The 24,827-nt window shown below is 42.7% G+C and overlaps 2 protein-coding genes across 2 annotated transcripts; one reads left to right on the forward strand and one right to left on the reverse strand.

Moving 5' to 3' along the window:
* Positions 1 to 31: 31 nt before the first annotated feature.
* Positions 32 to 18,080, reverse strand: lnx2a (ligand of numb-protein X 2a). Its single transcript, XM_049565384.1, has 11 exons — positions 17,944 to 18,080; positions 15,070 to 15,628; positions 9,961 to 10,196; positions 8,993 to 9,130; positions 8,595 to 8,794; positions 6,773 to 7,186; positions 6,503 to 6,676; positions 4,767 to 4,944; positions 4,447 to 4,672; positions 3,578 to 3,736; positions 32 to 813 (listed from the first exon to the last, which is right to left on the reverse strand). Exons 2-11 carry the CDS (start codon positions 15,471 to 15,473, stop codon positions 678 to 680), a joined length of 2,265 nt encoding a protein of 754 aa, XP_049421341.1. The 5' UTR covers positions 15,474 to 15,628; positions 17,944 to 18,080; the 3' UTR covers positions 32 to 677.
* Positions 18,081 to 19,866: 1,786 nt separating this feature from the next.
* On the forward strand, positions 19,867 to 23,872 carry si:ch211-140b10.6 (protein POLR1D-like). Its single transcript, XM_049565385.1, has 3 exons — positions 19,867 to 20,003; positions 20,509 to 20,583; positions 23,199 to 23,872. The coding sequence occupies exons 1-3, from the start codon at positions 19,978 to 19,980 to the stop codon at positions 23,545 to 23,547; spliced, it is 450 nt and encodes a 149-aa protein (XP_049421342.1). The 5' UTR covers positions 19,867 to 19,977; the 3' UTR covers positions 23,548 to 23,872.
* Positions 23,873 to 24,827: the final 955 nt, after the last annotated feature.

Genomic DNA, 24,827 nt, shown 5'->3' on the forward strand with positions numbered 1-24,827 from the left:
AACGCTGTAGAGCCATTGATCCTTTGAAGGAAATGTTTATTAAACAAACAGAACACACATTCACACACATGTATAAAACTCCAGCTGATGGGACAGCTGGTTGTCATGGTGATGAGGCCTAAGGGCAGTTGAGCCCCCAGGGTGCGGCAGGTTTCTAATAAGGCCTGAGGCTTATTCAGCTGGATACAGCGCTGGTGTTGCAGAAAATCTTTATTAGAGTGATTACAGGTCATTATCCTAGATGACAAGAGGATCACAGGCTACTTTTTATTTTTTTTAAATTTAATATTCTATCTCTACCTGCAACGATGCATCCACCTGAATACAGCCCTGGATTCTACAACTGCCTGGTGAGGTGAACACAGCACAGATCGCCTGTTAACAGTTGCAATACCATTTCTCCCTGCGGGAGCGATGACAACATGACCATATGAACACAGCAGTGTGTTTGTGAGTGCAGTCTGTCGAGTGACGTGGCACGATCTGGATCAGTTCCCACCTGGTCAGGACAGGCTTGGTCCTGCTGGGTCTACTACAGTTCTGAATGCTTTTGGTCCTGGATTAAGCCCGGTATGGAGCGATGTACAGTAGCGTGTACCAGTTCACTTTGGCCAAGGTCGTTCCCGATATAGAACATTCAGGGTGGACTCGGTGTGGTGCTCATGGATCTGGCCTAGCTATACCAGGCTGCCAGGCCAGGAGACCACAGTCAGCGCCACCCGGCTGCGCTGCTCCTTTAGCATGGGCACCAGCGCCGAGTGGCTCATTCCTGCTGTCGACAGGCCGTTGACCGCAACGATCATGTCACCACACCTGGAGTGACAAAGAGAGACAAGTCAGTAAGGACTTTACATTGTGAACATCATGTGAAGACATTTGAATAAGAAGACAAGATGACTGAAACATTTGGTGTGGCTGTGACTCACACAGGAAACTTTAAAGTACAATTAAACTTTGAGACCGCCAAAAAACGAATTCATTCATTATCAAAAATTCCCATGACTTAGACCTACATGTGATCTATCTATCTATCTATCTATCTATCTATCTATCTATCTATCTATCTATCTATCTATCTGTCGACCAGTCATGTTACAGTTTACATCTATATCTGTCTGGACTCATTTCATATATGTAGTCAAGACTTTGAAGGAAATTATTCAAAGGTATTAAATGTATTTTTTTGGTGAGACGTGAATATTTCACACACATATTCAACCCAGTTTCAGAGCGGGCACCAACGATTAGTGTCACCAATTCAGAATCCGACCAAATGTCGCCCCTTCTGTTCCTGAATTATGGCGCTGAATAACTGCCAGAAAACATTAGGATGTCACAGTGAAGCTGACCTCTGACCTTTTGGACATAAAATGCTATCACTTTATTATCTTATTACTGTCATAATTAGTATGAATTCTTAAATTATGGCTAAAAATATGTTTTGAGAGTTTTGACCACCAAATTATAATCGACATAATGCCTTCAGCCACGGCTGTCTTCGGCAAGGAGGCATACTCAAACAAACTATTTGTGTTTCCTGACATTTAATAGACCAAACAATAATTTGCTTTATCGAGAAAATAATTAGAACATTAATCAATATCTTTAATAATTGTTAATTGTAGTTGGTTAGTTAAACCACAAATGCATTAGTGCATCTGTTAATACTTTTAAGTCCTTTTTCTGGTTCAGCCACGAGTCCATTCATTCCTACTACATGAAACAAAAAACACAACAAACAAAACAAAATAAATTAAAATGAAATGAAATGAAATGAAATAAAACAAAACAAAACAAAATAAATTAAAATGAAATGAAATGAAATAAAATAAAAATCATTTTGAAAAGGTTAGGTATGTTTCCAAAAAGGCTGTGGACTGTACATTTTTAGCAAACAACAAGAGTAAATAAGAGTATTTGTTGGGGACTATTTTCAGATGCAGAGTAATACAGATTTAGAATTCTAGAAGAAGTATTTGCAGCAGCCAGATGGTGTACGAAGAATTGATTCAAAAAAAACTACAGTGATCATGTTCATTGTAATGAAAAATAAAACATGCCACTTAGTGCAAAGTTGTGGCTTATTAGTGTTTTTTTTTTTAACTCAAAATCTTTTTATTAAATGTTTTTAGTAAATATAAAAACATGGACTAAATACACATAAATCAGAATTGCAAAAAAAGGAAAGAACAGAAAAGTTTAAAATAATAAACGTAGGCTATGGAAATGTACAAAATGATCCCTCCTCCTCAGTGTACTAGATATGATATGAGCTCACTATCACACTCAGAGTCCGTGCTCAGTGATTGTTAGTTTATTTTTAATAGTTTTTGGAGCTCAGTGACACAGAGGATTACGAAGCTTTGGCTACTCAGACAATACTTATTAGCAGGATCAATTATTGTTGGCTTTGGTAGGATGTTTTGGTAACAGGAAAAATGTCAATATCAAAAGACAAATCTTATTTTTTAGGCAAGAAAAGCAATATTGGGCAAACTACTGGCTGACCTCTGTACCCTTCTGTGTGTCAGCTCTGTTAGTTACCAGCTATGCTCCTCCAGGTGGTTGCTTTTCAGTGTATCCCAGATTTTAACAGACTCTCCAAAAAGATTTAAAATCAGAAACACTTATATCCACTGATGAATTTAAGGCCATGATGACAGAGTCATGCGCTTGTTTTCTTGAGAGTGTTTGAATAGTTGTTGTTTTATTGTGGATTTTTGTATTATATGTTGTGTTTGTTGCATTTTAAAATGTGTTTTGATTGGCTGCTACCTTGACCAGGTCTCTCTTGTAAAAGAGAATTTCAGTCTCAGTGGGACCTCCTGGTTAAATAAAAAAATATATACAATATATATGTACATTTTTTGCTGGTACAGACATGATACAGAGAAATAAAGACCCTGAGGTGAAATTTAACCCCAGTCTTAGTTGTGGGACTTTAACAGAAATTTTAACTGTGGTTCTGAAACTTTCACATTAATCAGTGACTCCCTCAGAGGGCAGAGGTGCCCATGTACTAAATGCAGACCAGGGTTTACCTAGCTTCTTTTCAACCTACAATAGATAGCATATTCATATAATTTATATTATATTCACGTCTAACTGTATGTGAACAACAATGAGGTAAAACAGAATCAGTTTGTTTGTTGGTAGCTGTTTGCATTGTGACAACAGATAAGAGACTGACGACAGAGCAAAGGCCGTACTTATGAAGCTCCGTATTAAAAATTAAACCTTATGTCCCACGAGAGAAAAATAAGGGTAGAGTAAATACTTATGACTTACACACAAATGTCAGACCTTTAATTATTTTTCCTTGAAGTTTCAAAATGAACAAAGAGATAGGTCCTCTATTTTGAATTTTAATGTTCATCATGCAGTTGTTTCTTATCAGAAGTATACTACTAAAATAAATAGTTAACACAGAAAATGTTTTGCTTTATTGTTGTAATGCCCTCTGTGGGCGCGGCCTATCATCACGCCACTCTTATCAGTCACCAACTGGAGGTCACAGTCACAATTCACCACCACGTCACCGCTAACAGAAGCCACAGCACTACAACCAATCACTTACTTGAGGCGTCCGTCGTAGTACGCAGGCGTGCCGAGGACGATGGTCTTGATGAAGAACGCCTGGTTGCCGTGATTTTCCTCGTATCCACCGACGATGCTGAAGCCCCAGCTGCCCGGGTGGCTCCTCCGCAGGACAATCTCATGACTGCTGTGCAGGTAGCTGCAAGAGGAGGACAGAGAGCAGAGTGAAGGAGGGCTGGAGAGACAGAAGAGACAGGCTTTATCCTTCATGGAGCAAAGACGCTGCTTTATCTTTTCACACTTGTCTTTTGTGACTTAAAATCTCGAAAGGGAGACTCTACAGGCGAAAACATTTTGCTATGCACTGGTATAAGATTTTGGGATATTTTGCTTCCATCCTTCAGTGAAAAATATCTGCAACTGGGGTGATTTCACGTGTTTCTAAAATCTTTTCTAAAATCAAGTGTTTTAGCCAGTTGAATAACGGAAAATACTTTTTTTAAAAAATAATTTTTGAAGTTCCCTAATTAAACTTTCCTCTAGCAATTTGCAAATAATCATAAAATGACATCTATCCAGATATTCAAACATCCAATCAGCCTAATTTCCAGTCCAGTGCCTTAAATTTTGACCTGGTCAGAAAGTAATTAACATGGACAAACAATATTATGCACTGATCATGGGCAGGGTGATATAGCCTAGAAAAAATATTGCAACATTTTTAGGACATATCACGATACACAATATTTATCTTGATATTTTGAAATCTCCTCAACTACTGTAAACCACTAAAATAATAAACTACTAAAAACTGCAGCTTTGATAAAGTGAAAGTACTGTGACAATAAAGTTAAATAAAGTACTTTTATAATAAAGTTGAATAAAATACTGTGACAAATTTGTGCTCACCTTGGTAAGCCCAGCCACATGACCCACGATGGGGACCAGTTGGCATCAAAGTCACTGTCATGTGTGTGAGGCAGCAGCTCGTCGTGGTCATGCTCTTCCACCATGCTGACCTCCAGCACCCGCAGCTGGACCGAGGGCGAGGCAGCACTGGCCTTCAGGGTGCCCACAGCCTCACTGTGGCTCAGATATGTTAAGTCCTGCCCGTTGATACTCAGCAGGACATCACCTGAAAGACAGAGGAAAAAGAAGCTGTAGTTTCTGGTGTTTTTGAGCTGAGTTTTTTTTTTTTTTAAAATTGTAATTTCTGAGGCAACGCTCACCTCGTTTGATTCGCCCATCCCTCGACAAGCAGCCGTGTGGTTGGACGCTGGTCACAAAGATTGGCAGCTCCCCACTCTTGCTGCCCCGCCCTCCTGCGACAGTCATACCGAGAGACTCGTGGGGCTCCTTCTTCACAGTGATGTGTTTCTCCTTACAGGTCACACACTGGGAAAGGTCCTGGGTATAATCACAACACAAACACATGTTCAGTCAGTACACCAGAAAACCACATGAAGATGAAGAATCTGGGTGTCATACTTGATGGCGATCTAGGTTTTAACGGGTAGTCCAATCCAGCTTCTTCCAAATCAGAACCAACCCCAGTTTTAGATATTTCCTATCACCCTCTGACAGAAAGAGTCATTTATGCACTATTATCATCCAGGCTGGACTACTCTGACTCCCTCTACCTACGCTTTTCCCAGGCTACCATTTCCTGTTTACAATTATTCAAAATGCTGCTGCCTGGTTAAAAACAACAGCCAAGAAACGAGATCACATCACTTCTATCTTTACACTGGCTCTCTATTCATGTCAGGATATACTTCTAAATCCTTCTAGTCTTCTCCTACTTATATCTCAGACCTTCTCACCCCCACTGCACCACTGCACCACCAGACCCCTCAGGTCAGCCCACCCTAACAATGTTGGCTGTGCCCTATTCGTGGAAGAAAAACAAAGGCCGGGGCAGATCTTTTTCTGTAGCTGCTCCTCAGCCTGCTGGAGGCCATTAGACAGACCGAGTCTGCTCATGCTTTTAAGATGCAACTTAAGACCTTATTTTATTCTCTGGCTTTTAATCGGTTTTTCTATGATTTATCTGATTTCCTGAGTTTAAATTGTGTTTGATTTTGTTTCTGTTTTAATCTTGTTTATGTCATCTATGCACTCACTTGTCTCTCTGCTTGGATGTGTAAACATGTATGTCTGTTGTTGCTTTTTAAAGTGCTTTATAAATTAAATAAACTTGAAACTTGAGAAATGCAGTTCCTATAAGTAATAAAAACAAATGGTATTTTAATACAAATTTAACTTTTAAAGGTCCAGTGTGTAGGATATAGCGGGATATATTGGCAGAAATGGAATATAATATAATAAGTATGTTTCTTTTAGTGTATAATCACCTAAAAATTGTGTTTTCTTTACTTTAAAATGAGCCGTTTATAACTGCATAGGTAGTGGGTCTTCATCCGTGGAGATCGGCATGTTATGCCGCCATGTTTCTACAGTAGCCCAGAAAGAATTAACCAAAAAGTGGTCTACAGCAGCCCCTCCGCATCGAGCAGCATCAGAAAAAAATGCTCATCTCTTAACGCAAAACTGCATCACTCAGTGTTTTTTACCGGTTTAACTCACTGGATCCGTTTGTTTTGGACAGGAGGAGACTTCTGTGGGTAATTTGGTTCACAGCAAAAGCCTCCTTACAATGAATGCTGACAGAATTCTAACCGGGAGAAGTTTCAGCTGGTTGCAATCTGCAATCCTCATCACTAGATGTCAATAAATCTTGCACACTGTACATTAAAGTACTTTGTCACTGATATTAATGTTCTGAAATCCATCTTTATTATTTCTATTATTCCATGTTCCACATAAATAGCAATGAATTATTTGACCTGCATGATAGAGATGCAAAATCATATTTAAAAAAGGTCAAAATACCTCTGAACACACAATCTGAACCCCCACCCCCCTCTCACAAACACACATACACACATATGACACATGTGCTCACTCTGTGAGTGCTGGTGCGGGAGAGGTGTATGGGCACAGGGCTCGGGGTTGAGCTGTGGTTAGGCAGGAAGTGATCAAGGCAGTAGAGGTCTCTGGTGGAGCTTGATTTTGGCGGTGGAGGAGGAGTTGGTTTGGTGGGTCGGCCAATCAGCAGGTGGACTCGCTCTCCGCTGGCCTGGGAAGACAGTGTCAAAGTTTTAGGGATTTTATCTCTCACTCACATTTCCTGCTTTGTGTTTTTATTTCTAAATAAAACCAAACACATCCTCACCTGTATGATCTGTGCAGCCTGCTCTGGGGTGCCGTGGCGTAAGTCCTGCTCGTTGACTGCCAACACGCGGTCGTTACTCCGCAGTCTGCCATCCTTCGCTGCCAGGCCTCCCTCCAACAGATCCAACACAAACACTCCTGACTCATCCGTTCGCCGTACCAGCTTGATGCCGAGCTGCTCTGTGGAGTCCCTCTTGTGTAGGGTGATTCTCAGGGTGGCGGGGCTGGACGGGGCGCCCTCAGGGGTGGAGCAGGGGGCGTGGGGCACAGCCGGGGTGGAGGAGGAAGAGGAGGGAGGCGCCCGGGAGGCACAACGACGCTCCCTTAGCACAGTCAGCTGCAGGGTGGTGCAGGGGCGTGCCAGTGTGGAACGGGCAAAACTGTGGGGGACGTTACTGATGTCCACATTGTTCACCTTGTGAGAGAAATAAGTCAGAGGAAGTTACGGTCAATTAATCCATGACATTCATTTGTAGGCTATCTGACAAATGTAAATCCAATATTAATCTCAGACTAGCTCTGTTTTGGTCTTCACCAGCTACTAAGAAAATATTTGGCTCTTTAGTTGCTTAATGCTCCACTATCTTCACCAGGCAGTCGCTCACTTTGTCCATGTTCCTTGCTGAAAATGGCTTCCTGCTGCGGCCCGAAATTAGGCTGATGAAAGCGGTGAGAGTGAACAAAACATTGAGGTTGTGGGCTTTGAAGGGATAGTTTTGATCTTTTTAAGTGGGGGTGTATAAGGTACTTATTCATAGTCAGTGTATTACATAATGTAGATGTTAGTCGACGCACCCTCAGTTTGGAGAAGCAGACAGGAGGACTGACTCAGAAGCTAAGCAATGTACTGCTGTGGACGGGGGAAGCAGCAAAATGTATTTTAGCCACTTAAATAAGGTCAACCTAAAAAAAAAAATCAGTGTAGGTTTAAGTGCACACTATGTTTAGAATATAAGGGTTTGGTTCCCCATCTATGTTCTTGTCAAAGCAGCCAGACTCCATTGACAAAAACAGTCATTTTAGCTCGCTGAACATGGGAGCTGCTGGTCTACCGCTGCCTTGAATGTTTAGTTTGTTTGTGTTATTGTGCGTTTTTGGTGAATCTAAACCAATCCTTTAAAATGCCAAAGTCACACAACAACAAAAAATAAACTAACCAATCGAGGCAGCAGTAGATCAGGAGCTCCTGCGTTCAGTGATGTTAAATTACTATTTTTCTTAATGGTGTCAGGCCTTAAGAGAGCAATATAACGTCTTCAGAACCCGGTCGGAAATTGCTGTCCAACAACCAGGTAAAATATTGAATACATTCTTGATAAAGCCCATACTTAAACTGATAATGTTTTGCTGCTGCCCCCATCCACAGCAGTGCATTGCTTAGCAAGGGTGGTACTCCTGTCTGCTTCTCTAAACTGGGGGTGTGCCGACCAGCCTCTACTGTATCTAATACACACACTATGGATAAGTATCTCATGCAACCCCACTTCAAAAGATCCAAAGTGTCCCTTTAAAGCCAAAGCAAAGAGCTAAAAACATGAAACAGAGTTTGAGGGGAACTGCAGAGCTGGGCGACAATTTTCTGTATATTTGTCACTATGAGCGACCCGTTCATGTACAAGTAGTCGTTTGAGCCATTACTGATATAAAAATATTGATTTATATTTAAAAATAATTATAGAAAGTTGATTTAGGGGAAAGTGAACAAGATATTGTGGGGGGTAAAGGAACCACTAATAGTTACAGTGAGGTCTAAATTGGCCAGAAGTATGTTTAGGAAACTGTATGAAAATGGTGTGTCTGTTGATACCACATCAGGCTCTTACCTGCAGTATCTGATCGCCGGCCAGCAGCCTCCCGTCTCGTGCAATGACGCCGTCTCTGTACACTTCCTGAATCACAATGTTGATGAGAGGCGTCTCATTCCCCCCCACGACGCTGATGCCCAGCTCAACATACGGGTTCGCTCGGTGCACCTCTATGGCAGTTATCTCTCCTTCAGGAAGCGAGGGTAACTTCACACAGCCTTTACGGACACACAAATCACATTACACAGCTGCATTTCACAATCTAATTTCCACATCTTCCTAATGTTGCCTGAATGTGATTATCCAGCCGTCTCAGATTACAGCTCTTACAATTGCAAGAAGCTGCAATATCTCAGATGTCTGGTGTTCAGCCCTTTAGGAAGATGCTCAGTCAAATGGAGGAAGTGATGTCATACCTTCTTCAGCAGAGAGAGGCGGTGACTCAGGGCAGTCCCAGCCAGAGGAGGTGGAGCTGACAGAGCGGAGGAGATGGATGCAAGGATTACTGAGGGGCCGCTTCACCCTGGGGACAACACACTCCAACCCCACCACACCTGCAGACAGAGGGACATGAAGAGACGCCATTTCTACTGCGTCTAATCAATAGATTCTTTATCATCTTAACTGGACTGACTTCACTGACAATCTATATCTCTTCACTTTGTACACAGCTATGGAGAAACATGGCAGACAAAAGTGAATGTTTGCTTTGTGTTAAGAAACTTTTTGTATGTCATATATCATATATGTAATATATTAGGTTGTAACCGTTAGTTCTTGTCCACGTAGAGTGACCTAGGTTCGTTAGAAAAGTTATCTTCCCTGTTATCTACCCTGATAACAAGTCAGGTAAAGCAATACTTTCGTAGTTTTAGAGAATGTACTGGTGCAACAACAAGTCTGGGACAAAATTCCTTTGTAATATAAAGCTTCTAACTGTTTCACCATATTTGGATAGCAACAAGAATCTCCACTGGGACGTTAAATGCCCTGAGCAATAAAGTACAACATATTTTCTTTGTAGCTTCCACATTGTTTCCAAATTACGACTTACAGTTCATGAATGCACCAAAGTCTGATGAACGACTTCCTAACTTGGGGAATGGGACCATCTGAGGAACATGTGAATGCAGTTAAAGTGCAGATTTGCTGGGAATGAAACACGTTAATGTTACCTGATTCAGGAAATGAAGTGATTAATGGGACACTTTTTAAATCACATACTTTTTCATTTTTGGGCCTGGAGGAAAGGTATCAAGTCCAAGTTCAGTTGTGAGTCTTTTCTGATTTTGTTGAGTCTAAAGAAAACAAACTAATGACTTGAATCTGACTCAAGTCCAAGTCAGTGTCTCGAGGCCACGCCTCTGCCATGGGATCCACTCACTTTCTTCCTCCGTGCTCTCCTCAAAGGCAGGGTTGTCGAGGCCGGCATCGTCCGTCCACACGGGCCCGTTGCCGCTGGTGTTATTAGGTCCGGAGGGTGGAGAGGGTGTGCGGTCCCTCAGGTCTGTCTGTGGGGAGCGGGGCGACCTGGGAGGGCTGGTCACCATCGCTCGCTCATCCCCGCTCTCACACCGCGGGCCGTCCATGCTCGTCTGCTGACACCTCGTCCCGGGACACCTTTCACCAAGCAACAGGCGTCAGTTTGTTAGTCCATCTGACGTGTAAAGAAAATCAGGTTCGGCATCAGTTAATTTAATGTGCTGCAATTGATCCCATCAGGGAGAGTCTCTGTCCTCCTTAGAGGAGGTCAGAGTGCAGGGTCATGTGTGACTGGGAGGGAATCAGGGGGCAAAGTGAAGATGTGCGTGTTGTGTGAATTGCGTTTATCTGTATGCGTTCCATGTCAGACATGTTTGTACATGTGCAGGCTGTGAAAACACACTTTATATAAAATACTAACCACAAAAAACAAATTAATTGAAACAAGAAAATAGTAAAAAAAAATGTCCATCACGATTTCCCAAACCTCTCAACGACTCTTGAGTTTGCTTGTTTTAATTACCCAACAGTCTACAAACTAAGGATATTCAATTTACTGTGATATAAAACAGACAAACCAACAAGTACTCACATTTGAGAAGCTGAAAGCAGTATAAGTTTGGCATTTTTGCTTTATAAATAACTGAAATGATTAGATGATTATGTATACATCAGTTGCAAAATGTCCAGCCACTCTGAGATGTTCTTTCCAAAAAGACAAAGATAACTGTGGGGGAGACAGACGCATCAATCTTATCCCACAAATAGAAACCCTTCAGTGAAAGACAATTAAAAATAAACACAGTCTCAAGGGATCAATGTGGTCTCACCATTAATTGACTGAAGCATTAACTGTAAGTGGCAGCTATGAGCTGGTTGAATTATTTAAATGCTTCTATCCTGCATTTACCTTCCTCCTTCAGAAGAACAGGGCCGTAGAAAACAGATGATGCCGTCCCACGATACTTTGCTCTTGCAATATTTAAAGTAGAAAACAACCAGTGTGATGCTATGTGGCGTAACGTAATTTTACTCTCACCATTTCTAATTCTCCTTTGCATCATTTTTCACCATTTCTATCAGGACTAAGTGATAGTTTGAGAGATAAAATGGTAAAACTTGAACAAGGTGAGCTCATATGGAGGCTTTAATTCAAGGACTTTGGCTCAGGAACAGCGACAGTCCCTCAGTTCTCACATGAACACACCACCAGTAATAAGATCAACCAGCCCACCTTGACCACCACAGAACACTGCGGCCTGGCACTCTCCTCTTTTAATCTAATGTTCAGTGACCGATCCCTCTCTTGGCTCCTGTTACTATCTTAGACCTAAGTCTGCAGGGTAGGGGAGAACCCACGTGGGCAAGAGGTTTAATCTTTACTAAAGAATGTCACGTCAGTCCTCACAGTGACCTCGTTTGATCTCTGCTAAACCATCTTCCCTTGTCTTCTCCACACACCAACATAATGTGTGCAACCTTCACTGAGATGTATCCTTCTGCTGATGTGATTGATCAAAAGGCCAAGACAAGAAGACTGTTGACAGGAAAGTTTAAATGAGCTGCAGCGATGAAATGAAATCCTGAAGCTTCGTTCTGAACCTTAGTTTGCTGCTGATTCCCCTTATAGGTGCTAGTGCTTTTTCTATTGCTCTTGTATGTGTTGGATCTTATTTTATCCATTTGTTTTCTGTTTTTATCATTGTAAAGGATTGGTAAAATTATTAAATGGAGCTATATTCTTTTTAAAATCATAATTCATTCTTACTTACACAACTCTTGCACGTATATTTAACATTTGATGCACATACTGTATATATTTCTTATTCTTATTTGTCTACTTATATACAGGGGCCAATTAATGAACAAAAATCATTAATATTTATCAGTATATATGATAACTGATTTGCCTCTCTTCAGCCTTTCAACATTTGCTGTATGCAGGTGTGCCTCTAGTTTTGGAGGCTCAGCACGGACCTCTGTCAGGGGTCCTACCCTGGCACTTCTTTTTTAAATAATCAAGCTTTATTTGGATGCTCTTGTATGCACTCTAACGCCTTGATTTACATTTAAAGTGCAAAAAATATCCCAGTGTGAATACATTTATTTTCATCATGATTTTTAAAATGGTCAGCTGGTCTGCTCTATGCTATATATAATATATATAGCAACAGTAACCTCTCACAGTTTCACCCCCGGCGATTAATGAAGTATTTCTGATTTCTGGTTTTGTATTGTATAGTTAAGGATAGTATCTATGTTTAATGTATCATGTGCTTTAAGAGTCAGTGGTTTTACTATTTTTGTTTCGTTTTTCTGTCATTTAAGTGAGCTCACTAAGACAAATCCCAATCAAACATGCTGATATGGTAATAAAGTATTTAGTTTTGAATCTTCTGGATGAGAGAAACTCTACTGTCTTTTCTTAAAGTGCAACTGTGTGACTTTTGAAAGATGAAATAAAACGCTTTTTCTCTAAAAATGAAAAGTTAAATTTCCAAGCATGAAATTAAATCCGTACTCACTTTAACAGAATCAGGGATTTTGATTCTAGAGCCTTTCATGGTCCGGTGTGACCAGTAGCTTAGGGTGGCTAATGCTAGCTGACGTTAGTTAAATTTAGATACATCACTGTGTAACCGATGCTATTAGCCAATTTGCTAACTTTAAATGTCTCTTCTCTATTCATGCTACTGTTACCCCCTTGTTCCATAATTAGCGTGTAGGTATTTTAAACAAGGTAAAACCTACTAAAAATAGGCAGTAGACACCTTTCTCATTGCTAGCAGACCAGAGCCGCCTCTCTGTGTATTTTTTTGTTTTATTAGTGCGTAATGTTCAATGTCACGGACAGGCTGGAAAAAAGGTCAATAAATAGTAGAAAGCAGCATGGAGGAGAGTGAAAACTGTTACCGTTTTTTTTAATACTTTTTTATATCTATAACTTATTCAGTCTCTTTCAAACTTGGTACATATTCATTTGGACCAATGTTCAAGCACCGCTTGGGCATAGACGGATGGTGGTTTGTCATTGCATCTTGTGGGTAAAGGGGCTAAAAGTAGCTACTGCGCACTCAAGTGTGAGTGCCGACTGTAACCTTTCTCATTGCACACAAAAGCTGGATGTTAACATGTGTTAGCATGTCTTTTGTGCAATGGAAAAGGGGTTTTACACTGTGTTTTACCATAACTTCCCATTATCTCTGTGGCCGTTACAGTTACAGTTACAGTGGCCGTCTCGCTTTAAAGACATAAAGTATGTGGCGGGGGTTTCCAGTAAAAACAGCTGACTCAGAAAAGCTTTTAACACCCTGTTAGCAATAGCTTGTTAGTGTGAGCTTGTTAAGGAAAATCTCCTCAACTTAACTGAGGTGTTAGCCGAACACTGGATAGTCAGTCTATAATCAAGCGCCAAAACACCAATGGATCGCTTCAGCACAACATCTTAAAGGTATACATTGCATGACTTTCCTGTAAAACAATGTACGGACTCACACAAAAGTAATCCTACTCAGTCATCACTTATGACTGAGACCCTGCCCTCAGCCAGTGATGTGTTCGGGACGTTCTGCACAGAGAGGTCGAGACTTTATAAAACATGGCAACCTGATGTCAGACAGGAAGCATCACATATCCAAGAGGAAGCTACAAAATCATAGACATGGTGCCAAAACTGCACAAATTTAAAGAACAAGCCTGAACCGGGTGTTGAATTTCACTTTCACTTTTGCTGGCGATACGGTTCACAAACAGCAGCCACCAATTCCTGCATAGTACACCTTTAAAAAAAATGGAACTTTAGAGATGTTTTCTCCAATTTAATAGCACTATAGCTGTGGTTTTCTCACAGTGACAGCATGCTCTGACCAAATGATTTGTACCAAGTAAAGTAAAATCACTCTCCAGGCACTGCTACATTTATTGTAATATCATCTCATATACACAATTTAGACTACTTCCATCCACATGACAGCAACAACAGCCAAACCTATGGCAACCCTGATGGATTAACAAATACATACAGTATACAGACAGACAACCGAGAAGGGAGCAAGAAAGAGGTGGAACTGAGAGACATAGAGAAGGACATGTAGAGGAAACCAGTGAAAGGCGCCATTGTGCCATCCCAAGTCACACTAACCCACATCCCGCCGTGTTCGACTCACCACAGGCCAGGGTTGCCCTTGGCTGTCTCGCAGAAGAAATGGTTGAAAAGGTCTCTGGTGTTGAAGTTGCTCAGCATGATTGCAGAATGAGAACATGGAGCTCCTGGTCAGCCAACCCATGACTGCGGTAGGGAACCACTAATCCCCCGTCACATGACCTACAGCCCAATAATCCCCTCAGGGTCTCACAGCACCTGGTCCAAATGGGCCAAAAGCCAAAGCGTGAAACCCATGAGGTTAACGATGGCAGGGAGGTCTGACTCCTCTGAGCGATAAGTTCCCGCCAGAAACAAGCCAATCGTGAGGATGGAGTGGTTTCAAATGCAACTTTTTAAAGTCATACAGAGGTGAGTTGTTTTTATCTCCATTAATAGACGAATGGTTCAGTTTAGAAAATGCCAGAAAATGGAGACAAAAAGCCTGTTAGAGTTTCCCAGATCCCAAAATGATGTCTTCAAATTGCTTGTTTCATCTCATCAACCATTAGAAACCCAAAAGTATTAAGTTTGGTTTCATAAGACTCAGTGAATCAGCAAACTCACTCCTGAGAAGCTAACACCAGTGAATTGCTGGTATTTTTGCCAGTAAACTTAAAATAGTGATCATTATCTACATTGTTGCTGATTCATTGTCTGTCGATCGACTAATCAATTAATCGACTAATCCTTTCAGCTGTAAAAGTAACTCTAGTAACCAGAATCTTCGTTAATTGTCTAACTGATTCCAATACACTACAACAAAGCTACAAAGCTTGTGACATCCTGCACAGTGTTTGATCTGTGTGTGTTTGCACACAGCTCTCATGAGAGCATTCATCTATTATGTGCGTATGTAAGCTTTATTACCTGTGTTTGAGGTGTGCCTCCAGGTCACATCGTGGCATGCTGAGGGAGCAGACTGGGGTCAGAGGGCAGGACACGGACAACTTGTCCAGCAGCTTGTGCACCAGTATGCTGGATCTGCGGCACGCCTGCAGCTGCAGCCGTGTCCTGTCCAGCGGGCAGAAGTCCCTCTCCTGGAGGAAGCTACGCAGGCAGCGGGCGCAGAAGGTGTGTCCGCACGGCGTGTCCAGCGGCTGCACCAGCGGCTGCAGGCAGATGTGGCACACCAGGTCGTCGTCCACTTCCAGACGGTAGTTGTAAAGGTGGTTCTCCCAGCTGCGGTGGATCTGGCCACACTCAGGGCACAGAGCCTCCAGGGCTGGCTCCACCGGCCCGGCCAGACCCACCTCACAGCCTGGGCTGCCCATCTCTGCTCCTTTGACGCAACTCAGCTTTGGCACAAATGACTCCAGTGGGGCTGCAGTGTTGGGAAGGGGCACACGCACTCCTATCCCATAAGCTTCACAGGATGAAGAAGTTGTAGAGAGGACAGATGCCCCCCAGTGGCTGATGGCACATCACCCTGCAGGTCAGAGGGCACAGAAAGAGGGTTAAACAGCTGTTTCAGAAAAACAACAAGTGCCTGATTATGTGCCCGTGCATTTATTCATGTGGCAAATGCTTTGTGCACGTGGGCACGTGTCCGCATGAGATCGAGAGTGGCACTGTGTGTGTGTGTGTGTGTGTGTGTGTGTGAGTGAGTGCGCTGAGATTATGTATTGCTGCTCCTGTCCACTAATCTGGCAGTATAATCTCTCTTTTGCTCTCGCCTGCTGCAATCTTCCAATTCCACAGAGAGGGAATTATCTGGGATTGAGGCAGAGAGAGGACACAGATCAGAGGAAGTGGGATTGGGAAAGCAACAGTGAGGGAGAATAGTGCCAGCCAGGGGTAGAAAGGAGCAGAGGCAGAGTGAGGAGGAAGAAAAGGAGATAAGAAGAGGGGCGAAAGAGGTTATGTAAAAATCTGAAAGAGGCACAAAACAAGAACAGGAAAAACGAGACAGAGGAGAGGATGTGTGAGGCTCTGACAGGAAGTCAAGTCCATGAAAGAGATGAAAACTAAACAGACAAGACAGTAGTAGGAGTTCTTCACACATTCCCCACAGCAAGCTTGATATTTTTGGTTTGGGCCATGTACAGTAGATGCACTCAGTCTCCTCTGCAACAGGAAGAGAACATGCCTAAAGCAAAGTCTTGAAATATAGCACTCCACGAGGAGAGTGCCTCCCCAGAGCTAATGCACTGTGCGCACTGATCATTTCCACAATGCTTCACATCCAAAGCCATTCAGACCTTCAGACGCTCTATTAGCCTGAGCCCCTGTGGGCCTGATGCAATCGGCGGACGACAGAGGGCGTGCCTCAGCTCACAGCAGGCCAGCCAAGCCACAGTGACTACCTGCCTCTGTTCCAGCGGGGGTCTGCTCTTGTCTCCATGACGACCTGGAGCCTGTTCTGTTCAGTGGGGCTTGACATTCAGAGTGTAGCCGGAGAAGGATGCAGAGGAGCCACACAACAGATGCATTTCTCTCAGCAGGATGCTCTGCTCCTCCCTGGTACAGCTCGAAAGCTTGTCAGACGGCGCAGACGATGATGAGAGACCCCTTGGTTCCTTTTTTCAGCTGCTTTTTCTTTTTGTCTCGTCTCCGCGGCTACCCATCTCTGTGACAACCTGTCTCTCCTGTCTCCTTGGCTACCGGACCGGTAGTTACTTATTTCAGCCTCCTTTAAGTACGTGCTCCTGTCTGTGTGTGACTGGCTGCTTCTGTCTCTATCCCGCAGCTGGACATGAATTAATCATGAGGACACAAGGCTTCTCTGTTCCTATAACAAAGCTGTGACATCACCACATCACACACACATTCACACACAGACTTGTAGACATGCTAAGTCTACACAAGCAAAAACACATCATGCACAAGAGCTTTTGAGGCACCACAGCCTGCAAATAGTCTTTATCAATAAGTAAAGTCTTCAGGTTTTCACTGTGGCAGCAGTTTCGCGCCCGGGCCATGAAAAGCACTTAAATCTATTTTAAAACATAGCTGGACTCTGTAGCAACAGATTCTTTTACACAAGTCATATGAAGACTGGCAAATGCTTGTGAAATATCTCTCTTTTAATCCCACTGTGCGTGTCTGTGTGAGAGTCCAAGGCCATGCTGTTATTGTCATTGCACTGCTTTCTATATTAATAAATAACAGTCTTGGCCCTGCACCTGTCTCTGCTCATTTTTCATTTTTCAGAGATGACAATCTAATCTTCCAGCACAGGACAAGCCATGAGCAGCCCTCGCCTGCAGAAATGACATTTACAAAGAAGATGAGATGATGTTTTAGGCCACAGATTTTAAATCTCAGGTCCTGTCGGCTTAGCCTACATTTTCATAAAGCCCCATCTCGTCGTCTCTTATCTTAAAACAAAATCTAGAGAGGCTGATGGCCACTTGCAAGAACAGGCCTGCAGCTGCTGCTCTGCATGCTCTGTAGCAAAAGGCTGCTTTTTCCACAACAGTCAGACATGCAATGATAACAACAAAAACTGACACTGGTGTAATTGATAGTTCCTATCATTTTTTTCACTGTCACAGCCCGACTACACCTCAGCAACGCACCAAATGAAGTGTCATGATCTACACACCACCCGCAGGCGTTGAACACATTTGATTAGACATGAGCATTTTTTGTAATCATTGCCCCCATCTGTCTGACTCCATCCCACCCTCCACCAGCGGAGAGGCTAGGACAGATGAAGCGACAATGGCAATATGAAAGCAAAGCCAACCACACACTGACACCGCTCCTGCAGACACTGGATATAAGGAGATGTAATGTTACCTTGTCCGGCTGCTCCTCCGCGCCGTGCACTCCGGCCCCAAAAAGGGGGACGATTATTAGCTGCGGGACCTCAGTCACGCATTCACCGCAACGGCCCGTTCCGCAAACCCGCACGAAAACGCCCCCGTGCCTTTGGCGGCGCTGGCCCCGCCCACTGCTGTCTGTCAAGGCGACTGGGCGGGGCCAGCGGCTGTCAATCCAGAGCAGAGTGAGAGGTGGTTTCCAAACGGCCTGCTTAGAAATAACCTCAAAAATTACTCACTTCCTCAAAATCACAATGATATGAAACAAGGAGTTTTTTTAAGGACGCAAACAGTTGTAATGTTTTCGATTTTTTATTTTTATTTTGGTTGAACAATACAGTCACAGATGATGTCTTGGATTTTTTTGGATGAATCCAGTATTGCAGATCAGGGATTTTTTTTGTTTGTAATGGTGATGCTGTTTCAAGATGGATGGTTATATTGTAAAAGCCACTCATTTCATGTCACTGTAATTCTGAGGTTTATGTCAGTAAAACGCACTTTCTTATTGAGACAGGTTATCAGGGTTTGATTACCAAGGGCCCCAATGGAATGGGGGGCCTTTGAAAGGAAAAAGTTTGGGTTTCGTTTAAACTTTTTTTAAAAAATTTATTTAATTCTAAGTAATTAGTGCCAAAATTAAATTAGTACTGGCTATGAATTATTTGAAAGTCTAAACTTTGTATTAAAAAAAAATAACAAAAGTTCTCTGAGGCCCCTCTCACCCCTTAAAGGCACAAAATGGTTTATAATGCCACTGCATGAGGATCAACATATAGTAGGTTTACATGACATTAGAGATCAATTTATTGTGTTGGTCCGACCAAAACTGGACTTTTAAAATACATGTGAACATGTTAGTCCGACTGAAATCATACTAAATCGAATTTCGGACGAACACACCTAGATAATGCGACTGGGAGTTGAATTACTCCTGCATGTACACAGTCAATCAGACCCAAACTGGCCTAGGCGTTCTGTGCGTGCTCCACAGTTTCCACCCTGGGCTTTGACCTGGAGGTTGAATTGCATTAAATGCGTAACAGAAGAACATGCTGGTAACGACATGGTGAAATCTGTATCCTGAACTGTGCATTTTGGACGGATGAAGAGAAAATAAATGGCTAACTTGTACGTCAACTGTTTGGTCTGTGACGTAATGGGTCAACCAGAAAAAGGTCCATTACCAACAAGCTGAAAGGGAGAGTAGAGTAGAGTAGAGTCGGACAAACTTCGGTCAACAAATTGATTCCCCTCCTGTGCTTGTATATTGGGACAAGGACAGTAGTCCAATTAAATGGCCTAGTCAAACTATAACCATAGCTCGACTTAACTGAGCATGTAAACGAAGTGATAGACTGACATGTCTTTCCCCAAGAAAGAGAAACCAGGGTTACAAAAATGAAAAAGGGGAAAAGAATGGAAAGGGAAACAAAAAAAATCAAAGGTGTAAAGGAGAGACATGGATTAAGAGAGGCAGGGTGGAGGGTCCCTCGGAAATTGGATATGCATAGGGCCCAGAATCTGGTGTTAAGGCCCTGATCAGGCTACTTTGGGTTCTGACATGTTTCAGCACATTTAACTGAAAATTCGTACCTATTCTTACTTGAGTAAAAAAAAAATCGAGGAGAATTTCATGGAGAATTTTATACCAGCATACTTAATAAAACAATCTGAATATTCCTTCCACTGCTGTTTGCCATGTGTTTGATTTAAACAATTAAAATAGGCAAATTTCATGGTATTCGGTAGCATTTAAAGCAGTTTAGCAAAGTTTTGATGCATAAAATAATTTACCAAGCTGGTTGTGTCGAGGTTTTGTGTCAGAGAGAGACTAAAAAGTGGCCGTTGGAATTTATCAGGCATCGCTCAGGGCAGCTAAAACCACAGGGTCCTTGGTTGAAGGACCCCGCGGAGAAGTAAACAAGACGATGTATGCTAGCGTCAATTAACCTACATCGTCGATTTAGTCAAACTAATTTAACTCCAACGTGCACTTTATCACGACAGGATGGCAGAGGATAATGAACTGGAAAAGTATGTAACTGTTTTGCTGTTTATCGTCAATTTAACTGCTAACTGCTAACGGTTAGCTGCTAACGCTTGTAGCTAGTTTTCTGCCTGAACCGTATCAGCCCTCCATCCGTAGGGAGAGATATTTTTGGTCCTCAGCTGTTGTATTTACTGTGTTGTAAGACGAGTGTGTGGTGGTTGTAAGTAAATCCCTTCCACCATTACAGCCACCACTAGCAACCTGTGCTGTGTGGTTAAAGGTCGGCTAAATGAGTGAGTCTCCTCTGCTGATACTGTGCTGATTCAGCAGCTCGGGTCAAACTGGGACACTGCCGCTGTCCCTCAGTCACTCACTAATGATTCACTCTCTCCTCTGCACTCTGTATCACTCTGTTTTCTCTCACTTAATTAGATTATTCTCCCCTTGGCTCCCTCTTGAGGTTTTGTACTATCTTTGCCCTCAGCTTCCTCCCTGTTTCCTCTCCTTCACATGATTTATTTTTGAATGTGTCTTTATTTATCCATACAGGCGTGCAGTGGAGGAGCTCCTGAAGGAGACTGACAGGGCCCGAGAGAGAGCAGAGACCATGGGCCCTGCAGGATGGTGAGCACTGTGTTTGCCATGCCATCTCTATCAGTGTGCAAACATCTGTCATGTGTGGATATGTGACTGCTAAACTGTTTTGGCACTGGGGCAAATTGTGTTCTTTGAGTGTGTCACCTATTTGTGGTGTGTTAAGATCTAGTATGCACCATTTGTCATGTGTTATATTCAGCTAGTTTGTTTATATGCTCACCTGCTATTGTTAGCTACTCTTCCCAGGGTCCACATACATGTATTTGTAATACATGATACACACTAGTAAGACCTAACAAAAGTAATGACTAACACTTAGACCAGTGGTTCCCAGCTGATCCAGCCACGGGGTCCAGATTTCTCCTTAGTCATCACTTCAAGGTCCACACAGGTTAATACACTCAGTGCGTCTGGACATGTCATCAAGCTAGTTTTCTGTCTCTCTCAAGTAGCTGTCTGTTAGTCACTCACTCAGGAAACAACACTTCAAAATGTTAGGTCTGTGCCGGATATTCACTGTACTTCAAAATAAACATGTCAGGTTTTTTTTTTTTACAAACCTGACATGTTTGTGAGTCTCTTGCGGTCCATTCAGAATGGACCCATGACCCACTTTTGGACTGCGACCCACAAGTTGGGAACCACTGACTTAGACAAAGCTTCGCAAAAACTCTAAAAACATAGCACAAATCATAGCCCCGCATAATATGGCTTTATATCTCCCTTGGAAAACAGCATATTTATTTACCTTTCTAATCTTACCATATTGTTCCAGACAAGTGCAATTAACATGATTGTAGCCAGTTTACTAATGTTTTGTTAAAATGTTATTGTGTGTAATTGTTGGCCATCCCCCAAAATATCAGTGATGATACTGATAAATGTTGAGATATTAGATTTAGCCGGAATATACAGCTAAATCCATTGGTTACTCACCCTTGTTGTTCATTTCATCTCGGTGAATGTGGAATTTAGAATACTCAAAGCAAATTGAATGGATTGCCATTAGTTAGTTAATCATTCCATCCATCCATCCATCCATTTTCATCCACTTATCTGGGGCTGGGTCACGGGGGCAGCAGGCCAAGCAAAGCACCCCAGACATCCCTCTCCCCAGCAATGCTTTCCAGCTCCTCCTTGGGGACCCCAAGGCGTTGCCAGGCCAAATGAGATATGTAATCCCTCCAGCGTGTTCTGGGTCTACCAGGGGCCTTCTACCAGTGGTAGGAGCAGTCATCAATGATTGATTATGATCAATGAATGATTCGGTGGATAGTGCTGGAAACTAGTCTTGTGCCTTTTTTAGAGTTAGTATGAGTCAGGTCATAGCCAGGATTCATAAGGATCATAGTTATTTTAGTTAATTTGTCCTGTACTGTGGTTTTCTATTTCTATTTTTAAACTATGGTGGGTATATACTGAATCAGTCACGTATTTGTTGGTCTAAAAGTAGTAAAGTGATAATGTACCTAATAATGAAAATAGCCAGGTAGCAGGATGGTACAGTGGTTAGCACTGTGGCCTCACAGCAATAGGATTCAAACCCACTTACCTGTCACGGGTCCCTCTCTGTGGAGTTTGCATGTTCTTCCCATGTCAGCGTTTCCTCAGGGCTCCTATAGGTGTAACTGTGAGCGCGAATAGTTGTCCTTCTGAGTGTGTCAACCTGTGATAGTCTGACAACCTGTCCAGGGTGTACCCTGTCTCTCGCCCAATGTCAGCTGGGATAAGCTTCAGTCCCTCTGCTACCCTTAACAGTGTGAGTGGATATTTAATGGAAATAGCCTGTAAATACCCATGATGTGCTACTTTTAACCATAAAATGTAACTTCCTACATGTTGCTAAACCCCCAACTTCCCAGAAAAAGATCATGAGGACATGACCTCAGTGCCCACAGTCCTTTAAGTGTTGGTAAGGTGCTCACACACCAAACTCTCTTTGAAAAAACTTTTTTTTCTTCTTCTTTTTGGTTTATAACAGCGGCAACTGCTACTTTGTTTATCTCATCATTTAATTTCTTAATGATTTTGATAATTAAGTAAAGAACAGGAGTTGGTCCCCATGTGCTGTACTGCGGCTGCCCACTGCAGAAGACGACCTCTTTCAATAGTAATCAGGTGTTTTGGGGTATTTGGTTTGGTTTCTTGGCCGCTATGAGATACACAATTGAGAGAATATTTCAATAAATCATCAAAAAAACAAACAAACCAAAAAAAACCATATTCTTACACCTGAACAATCTGTCCCCCTCACTTCTGAAATGATGGTACACCCCTGAAGGTATTACCTTAAAGGTATCGAGTACTGATGCCCAGCCCTAATTACTATTGACTAAGCCCCCACCCCACCCTCAAAAAAAAAAAAAAATGAGGACATGAAATGAATTTGACATGAGTTTAAACATATATACATATACATATATACATAGTTGTATATTTGAGATGACAATCAAATTAACTTGCAAAGATCCATTCTCCACCCAAACACACAGCTGGAGGGCCCTCTCCCTATGGCCCCCACCCTCGGGCCCGAGTGCAGCCTCACTGCACTGCCTATATTTACACCCCTGCCTCTAGAAGCCAGTGATGACCATCCATAGGTCTCAGGAGTTTAAACATTTTTCCGTTTCCTCCTCTCTCAGGTTGAAGTGTCCCCTGCGGAGCACCAACAAGCGCTTCCTCCTCAACACCCTGCGCTCCACCGGCCTGCAGCGGCGCACCGGTGAGCCCAAGCACGGACACTCCACCAAGAGAGGGCGCCTGAGAAGCGAGTCCCCGCACAGAAGCCGCGACCGCAGCAGAACACCCCCCAGAGATCAGAGGAGCAAAGGAGGCCACACGGACCATAAACACCATCACAGAGACAGCTGCAATAACAAAGATAAGAAGCAGGACAGAGACAAAGACAGGAGTTACAGGCACAAAGACAACAGAGACCGGAGACATGGGAGAAATGGCCGAGACAGAGACAAAGACAGACTTCATGAATAAAGACTTCTGTCCAGGGGAGGAACTCTGGTTTTACAGAGGCCACTCCCTGTACAGGCAGCCCAGAGGTGGACACTACTGAAACTGCTCTCTGACTGGCTAACGCACCTCACAGACTTGCTGCTGGCAGACTGAAGAGACATTTGTCCAGCTGATGGAGAGTGTTCTTCTTCGATAGTAGATTACTGACACTTTTATGTACAGCCATTTTTATAGTTCGTGAGGTTCATTTGGTTCCCTTAACCTGGTAATGAAGCCAGCAGCCAAGATGATATCTTTCCTTCTGATTTTACACTTAAGATAAGTGAATAAACAAGTGGCCATTTTAGTCCAGGAAATCCCAAGGAACTTTTTTTTAGACACATGTTCACACCACATGACTCATGGTTTGGTGTAATTCTGTTTCACCTACAGTAGAGGAGGTTTGATTCCAATTAAAGTGTCATTACCATTCTTCTGTCATTATTCACCAGCCATGATGTTTACATAAGCCGTGCTGCTGTCGCCACTGGGTAAGCACATTTTATCGCGTCCAACTTTTTTTGACATGTGTACACCGGCTATCAGAAATGCTTTTGTTTGTGGAAGGAGAAAAAAAAAGTCTTGTTTTCCTGACACTCCTACATGTGTCCTGTGATCAAGTGTCTCGGATTAGTGGTCATTAACAACAATAACTTTATTGTAGTAATAATAATAATACTAACTGTTGAGTGACTCAGCTCATACATTTTGGATTTCTGCATGTTTTAGTGGGCTCACTGGGATTTCATGACGACAGATGGGCATGTGCTCAAGCGTTCAATGTGTTGCTGTTTATATCTTCACCATCCATTTAGCCCGTCTCAGTGTGTGTGAGCTCACACCCCTTTATTGTTCCACACACAGCTTTTTAAAAACGTGGCATCTGTCATTCTCCTTGGTCACAGATCTGCTATATCTGCATTTAAGATGCATTATTCCTCGCTGAAGCCATTACGCCAAATTCTGCCCGTTAAAATGCGTTTAACGCCTCTCATGCTCCATAAATCACATTGTCCATCTCCACTGTAGTGGGGAAATCGCTCGGGTTAACTGTTTCCTTCCTGTTTGAAACAATGATCAAATATAAACACCATTAAGGCATAGTGCAGGGGGTGATTTGTATAGAATTGGTTTACTTGAACTTTATTGCGCCGCCGAGTGCCCCATTAAGATACCGTGGAAAGTGCCATAATTGCTTTTGAAGAACTCTGTGCAAATAGTAAGTATTGATGCACACTATCAGGGTAAAAGCCCCGCCGTGC

Source organism: Epinephelus fuscoguttatus, linkage group LG21 (assembly GCF_011397635.1).
Source record: "Epinephelus fuscoguttatus linkage group LG21, E.fuscoguttatus.final_Chr_v1".
Classification (NCBI taxonomy): domain Eukaryota; kingdom Metazoa; phylum Chordata; class Actinopteri; order Perciformes; family Serranidae; genus Epinephelus; species Epinephelus fuscoguttatus.